Below are 9,695 nucleotides of genomic sequence, written 5' to 3' on the forward strand. Positions count from 1 at the left end.
TGCAGGGTGGAGATGGATGGACTGGTGGCCGGTGTCATAAACCAGGCAGCAACCAGTCAGCACAATCTGTTCGTCCCGGTTAAGTGAAAAGACGGGGAGTTCCCTTTCCTCGATGCGCCCACGTCACTGATAAATAATGAGGGAATAATAAACAGTCAACCACCTGTCGGACCCGCAGCACAATAGGACGGCCCATAGAGAGCCTCTCATGCATGGGTAACATATTTACTCAGCCCCTTTCACTTAACGAAGCAGAAAGAGAGCCAAGATAATGGTTAAGTTCATCTATTTGGTAAACTGGCATGGCCCAGCCGGGAAAAAAAACTATAACACTCTTAGGAAAAGTGTTTAATGTAATCAGTATAGCTGGGAGTGTAAATGAATTGCATCTCCTGCAGCTGCCACTCTGTAATGGTAATCCCTATACAGACAGGCCTATCAAAGGCTATCAGGATATTCTGAGTACTATAAATAATACTGGCAATATGAATAATATTGCTATGTCAAACTGACGCATTAAAAACTAAACGGTAAACACCACCGCGGATCCACACTTTCGCAGTGATTTATAAAACACTTCTGGGCTTGTACTACAGAGTATCATGTGGTGCCGCCTAAACTTTAACTTGTATCTGAATCCCTGCGGGATGATTGTATAAAAGTGATGGACTGCATCGTGCTCTGACAGAGGGAGGGAGGGAGGGTCGTTAGTGTTAATGTTTGAGAGATGCGCTATTAATGGCTTTTAATTCAGCCGCAGCCAGCTGTTTTTACTCGGCCTGGTAAAGGAGCGGGGACGTGGCAAGCTTGCAAAGCTCGTAGAAATTAGTCTCGGTCAGCCAGAGAAGCCTATGCTTCCTGCTAACCATCTGCTTACCGCTCACAAAAGAAGGATTTCGGGCGGCCAAGTAAAGGAATATAGGCTCATAAAAAAGCTTTGAAGGTCTCGTTACTTAGCGGAGGTGTAGCTGCCGGGACGGAGCGCTGTGTTAACGCCTGTTTGTGCGTCCTGCGCTCGTGAATAACGCAGACGCACCTCTTACAAGCGCTGACTCTCTTTAAAGGATCATTTCACGGAGGCGTTCCCTTTTAATTATCGGAATTGTGGCCACTTTATATTAGACTGACGTAGAAGTGCTAATCATGATCTGAGCTGATCCCAAATGAAGCTTAGCTTCATACAAAATTTGCAACTCAGAGAAGGGAAGGAAGGCTGATTTTTAATTATGTCAGATTTTAACTCGCTCTTCCACTTAACAGTGAACCTATTTTCTTCAAAAACAAAAACAAACTAAAATATGGTCTAAAGAGTGTAACTACTCTATTTTTTAGTTGTTTTTTTTTTTTTGTTTTTTTTTTAAGGAGACTGAAAAATTGCACACAATGAGTTTCATATCTGTAAATGAAAATAATCAGTGTGATCGAAATTAATTTTTGGTAAAGAAACGTAATTAAGGCCTAAAATGCGCCGAGCGTTGTACTCTTGAGCTCAAAGAAAAGATATAAACGAAAAAAACATCTGGGGCTAAATTACATATTTTAATAAAATCAAGTTGTAGCTTTTGTTTACATTTTAAAGCCACATATTTCCTCCAGATTGGTTTTATTTTAATTGTTTGTTTGTTTTTTAATTGGGTTTAATACTGGCAACAATTGGGATCCCCCCCCCCCCTCCCTCTTTGAGTCTGAAACGCATTTTCGCCTGATTGCGCTGCTTTAACGGGTTTTCTGGGGGGGAAGGCTGACAGAACACGACTATCAGGCTCCAAGTCGCTTTAATAAGAGTTTTATATGGGGTTTCAGTGTCCGCTCATATGAATGCGTTTTAAATCAAATCACAGATGCACTTTTATTCAGCCAGTTAAAATAGCAGAACAAAACCGTCTTTAGAAATAAGGCTTTTTTTCTTTCTTTTTTTTTTATTCCACTGGGCTTTTTCTGAAGGCGAGAGAAGGAAGGGGAGAAAGGCCGAGGGGCGCCTCCTCCGCAGCTGAGGGTGACAGTTAGTTCATGGTTAACAGGATCATGAGCGCACGGCTCAGGCCGCACACTTCTACTCTGCGCACAGCCGCAGCTCAGTGCGCAATGAATGAAGCCTGTGCAAAAAAGAGTGATATTTAACACATCTGTTAAAGCGTTTTGATAGCAGAAATCCGTTTAAGACATTATTCCATGACGAGGGCCAGATTGAGTGTTGAGAATCCTATGAAACCCTAAAAGTGATTTACATCTGAGATGCAGCCCATGTCTGCAACTGATGTAGAAGGTGTAGGTTTAACAACAAAAACAGACTGCAGTTTATTCTAATAATGACAGCCAAATAGAAATCTCACCTGATTTCTTTTAAAAGAAATCCACCCCAAGATTTTTATTTTTTTGCATAACTGACAATAGATTAAAATAATAACTAAGCTTTTCTTTAACGCTCCCCTTCTACTTAAAGAAGGGGAGCGTTAAAGCTAAAAGGGAATGATATCTTTTTAAGCAGTCATTAAATCTCCCAATATAATACCTGAATACAAAGATTGCTCTTTAATTAGGGCGCTTGGCTCTGCCAAACAAAACAAACTGAAAGGAAAGTAGCCAACATGCAAAATTGATGACTGAGCCTCCTTTGTGGTCCCCACATTGTGTGATACTTGCTTATGAAGTCTAATACAATCATAAATTGCGTCCTCCGGCCAATCAGCGGCCCGGGAGATGCTGCATGAAAGCGACCCATGTGGAGAACTTTGTTGAGCACCATTGTTGAGGCTGTCAGCCCTGAGTGGAGGGCCGAGGGGGGGCAGGCTACTATAAAACTTCTCTCCCCAGAGTGAGGAAACCAGAGGAGTTAGCAACCGTTCACAAGACTGATTCTCTCCCAGCTGACACAAGGAGTATTTGAATTTTTCTTAAAGCCGGGACCATGATGATCCCAAGCGTTATTGCGCCTCCTGCCTTCTACCCCGGGCTGTACCGGCCCGCCGCGGCTCTCCCGCTCCACCAGACCCTGCCGTCGGCCTTCCAGACCCACTCCAGCTTCTTGGTGGAGGATCTGCTGCGGATAAGCCGTCCCGCCGCCTTTATAAACCGGACTGTCCCGTCAGCGAGCGCCTCCGTGACAACAGCCACCACCACCGTGTCCACCGGCGGCGCGCTGGAGCGCACGGTAGCGGTGGGTACGGGGACGCGCGAATCGTGCTCACCTAAAACATCGGTGCCGAACAGCAAGGATCCGAGTTTTCTCAAGTTTGGAGTGAACGCCATCCTCGCACCCTCACCAAAGACTGGTGAGTAGACACTACAGCATCGCTCTGCTTTCTCCTTACGCGCATGCGTTTGATTTAGAGCCACTTTTTTCTTTTCTAAATGAAGGAATGATTTTAACATGCTCTGCTCTTCAACAGCGTCCTTACCCCCTGCAGTCCACAGTCTGAACACCAAGACCTTCCCCGTCCCCTGCTTTGACGCAACCTTTCACCCCATATTCAGGGCGCCTTATTTACCAGGTAGGCGCAACATTTGGTTTTTTTACTCGCTTCTTCCTTATCTACGACTCTCTTTGGCCTTTAGAGTCGTGTCTGTACTAATTGCATTTAAATGTAAAACACTTTCACCCCCTCCTGTCATATATTTTAACCAAAACAGAAGCAGTAAGGGAAACAAACAGCCAGAAAAGAAGAAATCACTGTCTCATTAATGGGGACCGCTGGCTCTGGCCTCTGCGTGGACCCACACACCCACCCCCTAATTAACCAATTATCCCAAATCGTCACGCTCTAAATTTGAGGCGGGGTGGCGAGTTATAGTCCCCCTTGCTTCCCATTGGGGGGCGTTTTGGCATTTCCCCGGCACCGCGTTTTCCCACAGCGTCCGGGGGGCCAGCGGGCCACTGTGGCGGGCAACAAAGCCCTCACCACCGTGACCAATTTGGTCAGCTCCCACCGGGTGAACCACCCACACACCCCGGAGAGTGACTTTTACCAGTCGGACCAAAGGCGTGAACCAGTCATGCACTAATTTCCCTATTAGGCGCTATTGAGAGTTTTCAATATTCTCACAAGACCACATAGCGCGTCGTTGTTCTTGGTGCTACTGCGAGCGCGGGGCAGCTGCAGTCAGGGGGAGTCCAGGCAGTAGTGTGCGGACAGGAACACCGTCCTTCGCCGGGAGAGGGGATTTTCAAATAACGCCAACGTTAAAAAAAAAAAAAAAAAAAAAAAAAAAAAAAATCCCAGTTGTGCTCCAATTGGAGCAGTCGGGGGAAAGTTTTCTGCATGCTGGGCGACTCATAGGATAGGTTACCGCTGACCTCAAATCCCCACTCTGTCTGTGCCTTAAACGTTTCTCTTTTCTCCGAGCGGGCCAATCATCGACTTGAGATAAAGAATAATCTCTTAGAAAAGTCTATAAAGTCGCTAGTCTTTCATTCAGACAAATCATAATAGAGATGGAGTCTTTTCATGGGCTCAGCTGAATGCCTCAACAAAACAACTCCAGCGTCCTGAATAGCTTTTCGTGTTCATTTAATGAAAATGATTTGAGGGCACGAAAAAAAGCACCATTCCCCTCCACTCTTCACTCCCCCATCCAAGCATCAGTATTCTGGTATGCAGTTGTGTTTAGTTTGAAAGTGTAAATCTCCTTTTGTTGCGATAATATATGGCCTTCGCCGCCTGTCCAGAGTCTTTTCACCGTTAGTTCATTACTACACAATTACCGTTCACGGTTTATTAACTCCTCTATCCGCCCTCACAGGGTTCCTTAAAGGATATGCTACCTCTTTACCATACCAATGCGGTTGGGGACCGGCCAATGTGCTAATTAGTCACCTCGTGCCATTTCACTCAGGACGCATAAGCACTGCACAGTTCCAAAAGGGAAACTTCAAATAATAATCCATTGAAAGCTGGTCCTAACGCAGAATCGTTATATTCATGCGGCCATGTCATGGTCTCATGTCCAGGCAGTTTTAAGTACAGCAATTCGGTACATTTGTGGCATGGTGGTTGTCTTTAATGACGGAAAACGATGCTAATTGCTTCCACTTAATTTTCTGTTTTGTTTTTCCTGCACTGTAGCATCTTCATCCGTTGTTCCAATCCCGGGGACTTTTTCGTGGCCCTTGGCAGCCAGAGGAAAACCCCGGAGAGGGATGCTGAGGAGGGCGGTGTTCTCCGACGTGCAGCGCAAAGCCTTGGAGAAAATGTTTCAGAAACAGAAATACATCAGCAAGCCCGACAGGAAGAAGCTGGCATCTAAACTTGGCCTAAAAGACTCGCAGGTAAAACTCGCAAGTGCTCAAAATGTTCAGTACGCCGTGCGTAAAAACCAGTTCCGTAATCCTCTAGCGACTAACCCATTATCGACAAACAACTTTACCCACTCATGATTTTCTCCTTCTTGCAGGTAAAAATTTGGTTTCAGAACCGACGGATGAAATGGAGAAATTCCAAGGAACGAGAGCTGCTGTCTTCCGGTGGATGCCGCGAGCAGACGCTGCCCACCAAAGCCAACCCGCACCCGGACCTCAGCGATGTGGGCAAGAAGTCCTCAGCCGAAGAGGAAGAGGAGGAAGAAAAGGAGTTCGGAACAGAGAGAATGAGGGCGGCAGGTTCCACCATCTCCTCTCCCTCCCTCTCCAGTAAGCACTCGGATTTCTCGGAGTCAGATGAAGAGGAGATAACAGTATCTTAATTTATTTTGAAAAGCGAGTATAGAGTTATAACCCATGATCTGTTTTTATGAGACTGTGACCAGATTAGAAGGAAACTGCCGCTGTGACAAACCATCAACGTCGCCGTTCAAACAAGTTGCACCCATGTTTGTGGCTTCATCAGTGCATGCGCACTGGACAGGATCTGCTACTGAGACACAGTTTGTTGTTTTGCACAGCTTTGTTGAATTGTACAGTATTTTGTACAAGTTCGTATGGAAGTTTTATGCCAAGAATATTGCGTTACTTTACATTGACATGAATAGAGTTGTTTATTGAAAAATGTAGCTATTTTGTTAATTTATACCAATTTGTTTAATAACTATGTTGTATTATGTGCTGTATATATATGTTTATTTCACCTTTTGTACAAAAATCAAATAAAACTAAACAATTCCAAGTCACATGTGTGTGCAGTTTTAAGATAACAGTTTGACCATTCAATCATAAATAATTATTAATTTTATTGAAACACAATAACTTAAGACTAGTACAGTGATATCAAATTTAATTCTCTGAGCCCTGGACAAACCAGTGATGAGAAACTGCACCAATCTGCTCTGATGTAAAGAGACTGTACACAAAATACTCCTTTTCAAGTACTGTAACAAATTGTCTAGAAAAAGGTCATCAAAATGCTGCACAATAATAAACTATTTACAAAATTATGTTACATGTAAAAAAAAAAAAAAAAAGTACATTGCTAAGAAGGCTAAACATTCATTGAGTTTGTGAGTAATAAATCAACAGACGAGTCAAATGCTTGATAGACATCCACACCTCTCAGAGTGGGTTTACACACGCAAACAGAATTAAGTCTCTTTGTGCTTACGAGGACAGTAGCAGGAGAGGCCTTATGAAATACACAGACACACTTAATGGACAAAGAACGTTGGCCACAAATCTGTAAAGTCTTCACATATCTGGTTCCAAGCTGTACATCTCGAGGCAGTGCTGAAAACAAACACGCATGCGGCTTTTGGCTTCCATTTGGAGATCAGAATGAATGTTGCATAGGATAGGTGAGAAAAACATGGAAAGTCGCGCTGGACTCCATGACCCCAGCTTTAAGCACCCCTCCCAGAAGGCAGGCTGGGAGGCTTAAAACAAAAGTATGATATTCGTAATTCTTTAAGCTACTGAAATAATGGCAAACCACTTTTCATTATCATTCAACCACAAGTACTTTTATCTCACCTCTGATTAATTATATTAATATAAACAAAGCAGCATATGCACTAGTTTTCCATAATTAGCTCAATATGTAGTTATGACAGTTTTGTTCATCACAAATCACATAAAAACAGACAATAAGTGTGGCAGAAGCACAGTTCAACGATGTGGATGAGGTATAAAAAAAATTAAAGACTTTTTCTTAAAGTTCCCCTCACCCGATCAACCATCAATAAGTTAAGTTCGGGTATTGAGCACCACAACACATCCGAATCTTTTTCTTGATAGTGGTCCAAATATTTACACCATCTTCTCAGTTCACACATGCATACAAAAGCACTACTTCTCTTTCATGTGTATTCAATCATGCGGCATTGGTGAATAATATGATGAGAGGTCCGCATCACTCCTCGACAACCGCAGTCGCTCGAGGTGAGAGTCGACTCAGAGCCCTGTCAAGTTTACAGCCATTTAGAGGAATAAAGAATCCGCTAATGCATGTAGAAAATAGTAAGGCATTGTTTGTTAGAATTCAGTCCAGCACCAAAAGGGTTCTGTGCTACAACCGCCTGCTTGGGGCTAATGTGCATGGAGATCTCAAATGTTTACTAAGGGGGTTGAAGCATGAGCTCACAGACTTGCACGGTGAAGTTGTAACACAGCTAGAGGAGAAGAATGCCTCAAAAAGGACAAATCTAGCTGTGGTGGATGATAACTTCCCATTAAGTGCCCTTTCCATTTAAAAATCTTTTTGTGAGAACTTTAAAGGGATTCTGTAAAAGAGATTTTCATCTGTGCAGTTTTTTAAGTTACTTTACAGATGCTGTGGATTAAAAAAAAGAAACAAAAAGCTTTTCTCAGGAAGTAAGTGTTTATATTTGTCTCTTTAGCCAGTAAAACCTACATGTTATCCTTCTAGATTTACTGGAATAATAATTTCTCAGCTATAATGCCATATTATAACCTCTGTGGACCTTAAAGAAAAAGTGCAATATAATAAAATACCAAAACAAAGTGTAAGTAGGTTTTGTGATAAGAACTTTTGATTCAACTAACTAAGCTTGCCTTCATAAGGTTCTTTCTTAAAACACGGTGTAGACAAAGCTTTGCTACAGTATTTGCTTACTTCTCTGGTACCATATAGAAAGCCATCAGTTCCCATCCTTCATGTCCACAAACACGCTCGGCTATGGCAGGTAGGAACTCATCGCTTAGTTGGTTTTAATGGACACGTGTCCTTCGATGGACTCTTTTTTTTGTCTTTGCTAGTTTGGGATGGACAACTAATGAACTCTCTGAGAAGTCTGTTGGAGTGAGATCAGGCATGCTATGAGACTGAACATTCACTTTGGCTCGATTCATCCTCCAGTGATCACACAGGCAACTTCAGCAATGGAAGAGGAGGAGGAGCAAGAAAGTGGCTGGCTGTTCCTCCATCCATTCAACCCACAGCAGCATATATGTTTTCAGAAGGCTGAAGTACAGGGTTCACTCACGCTCCAGAGCTGAGGGCCTGTATCACCATCTGCAGGCAGCTCTGGCACACTACAGCTTGGCAGGACCCGTAGTGTCTTAGCCTGGTGTCCTTGGACCGATGCTGCAGCCTTGTGGAGGATGGAGGACTCCTGGCTGGTGTTTTAAGTACACTGATGGCTGGTGATGATGGTAATGATGAAGCCTCGCCAACAGCAACAGGCTGCGTGCTTTTCTTCTGTCTGTCTGGAATACATGTCAGGCTCCAGAGAGAGGAGCCACGGGCCACAGTGGTGAAGGGAAAAAAACACAAAAAACAGGACAAACAGCGCAGTGCAGTAGAAACTTCTGTTGCCCGTTTACTGAAATGCAATTTCACTTTTTTTTCTTTCCTTTTTTAAAGTATTTGGGTTACCTGCACCCAAATTAAGGTGGCTGGATTTTGTAGCATGAAATTCAACCCTCAAACGGAAGTTCTCACACTGAGAACAGTTCTTATTATTTAAAAGAAAAAAATTTTTTTTAAAGTGATGCCGGTGTTGCCTTCAGATAGCATCACAAGGTCGACTCCAGCGATGAGTCCAGGATGTCATCCTGGTGGCTGTTGCTGTTGGAGTCGCTGTCGTAGCTCTGTGGGCTCGACGAGGTCGCTGCCTCCTTCAGACGCATCAACATGTTCATCTGTCGGCACAACTAAGTGTCAGTTCGACTGAGCTTTATGCACGAAGCAGTTTCTTTCACACACAGGTTATAGTAGACACTGTGCATTTGGTTTAAATGGTTTAAATGCTCAGAACAGAAACAGGCATCACAGTCTGCTCTTTACTCACCAGTGGGTCTGCGTCACTGTCACTCTGTGGCGGCTCTTTTCTGACTCCTTCTCTCGGGGCTGAGTAGCCATCGAACCCGACATCCTCTGGCCGGAGCTGCAGCAGCGGGGGCCAGTCACCTGGAGGGGGGGTTGCTGACCACGGGTAGGTGTCAATAACCCAGGCAGCTGGGTCTTCCCATGCAGCTCTGCGGCCATACAGCTACAGAGAGAGACGAACATCAGAACTGTGACCCAGAGAAGCTTCGAGGTGGACAAAGAATTTAGGACAACAGTTTTGAAAAACAAGTTTGTTGCTGAGGTTCAGGTTTATGAGTAATAACTAAAAGTTACAGCAGACAAGAGTGAAAGCTGGAACATATGTGAACAGAAATGAAAGAAGACACAGCTTCTGATTCTTTGATGAAATGGGAAAAATGTGAAAGAGAAGAATGGTAATATGTTTAATAACTCTACAAACAAAAACTAAGCCCAACCTGCAGTCCCTCACGCACTGCCTCCAGCATGTAGGGGATGATGGAG

At 43.8% G+C, this 9,695-nt stretch overlaps 2 protein-coding genes across 15 annotated transcripts in view; one reads left to right on the forward strand and one right to left on the reverse strand.

Moving 5' to 3' along the window:
• Window positions 1–2,838: 2,838 nt before the first annotated feature.
• On the forward strand, window positions 2,839–6,092 carry dbx1a (developing brain homeobox 1a). Its single transcript, XM_004571048.3, has 4 exons — window positions 2,839–3,272; window positions 3,390–3,491; window positions 5,064–5,266; window positions 5,392–6,092. Exons 1-4 carry the CDS (start codon window positions 2,909–2,911, stop codon window positions 5,677–5,679), a joined length of 957 nt encoding a protein of 318 aa, XP_004571105.1. The 5' UTR covers window positions 2,839–2,908; the 3' UTR covers window positions 5,680–6,092.
• A 50-nt stretch (window positions 6,093–6,142) lies between these two features.
• Window positions 6,143–9,695, reverse strand: part of nav2a (neuron navigator 2a) — a 233,087-nt gene continuing 229,534 nt past the window's right edge. For all 14 annotated transcript variants that reach the window (XM_076885293.1, XM_076885296.1, XM_012924621.3 and 11 more), the window contains 3 exons: window positions 9,650–9,695; window positions 9,175–9,375; window positions 6,143–9,025 (listed from right to left, as the gene is read on the reverse strand). The exon at window positions 9,650–9,695 is cut by the window's right edge and continues 73 nt beyond it. In XM_076885293.1, coding sequence (XP_076741408.1) covers window positions 8,900–9,025; window positions 9,175–9,375; window positions 9,650–9,695 — 373 coding nt within the window. In that variant the 3' untranslated portion in view covers window positions 6,143–8,899. The remainder of the gene's footprint in view (window positions 9,026–9,174; window positions 9,376–9,649) is intronic.

Source organism: Maylandia zebra, linkage group LG1 (assembly GCF_041146795.1).
Source record: "Maylandia zebra isolate NMK-2024a linkage group LG1, Mzebra_GT3a, whole genome shotgun sequence".
Classification (NCBI taxonomy): Eukaryota; Metazoa; Chordata; class Actinopteri; order Cichliformes; family Cichlidae; genus Maylandia; species Maylandia zebra.

Coding starts and splice junctions, on each gene's coding strand:
- dbx1a (XM_004571048.3), top strand. CDS start 2,909: ATGATGATCCCAAGCGTTATTGCGCCTCCTGCCTTCTACCCCGGGCTG. Junction 3,273..3,389: donor CGCACCCTCACCAAAGACTG/GTGAGTAGACAC, acceptor GCTCTTCAACAG/CGTCCTTACCCCCTGCAGTC. Junction 3,492..5,063: donor CAGGGCGCCTTATTTACCAG/GTAGGCGCAACA, acceptor CCTGCACTGTAG/CATCTTCATCCGTTGTTCCA.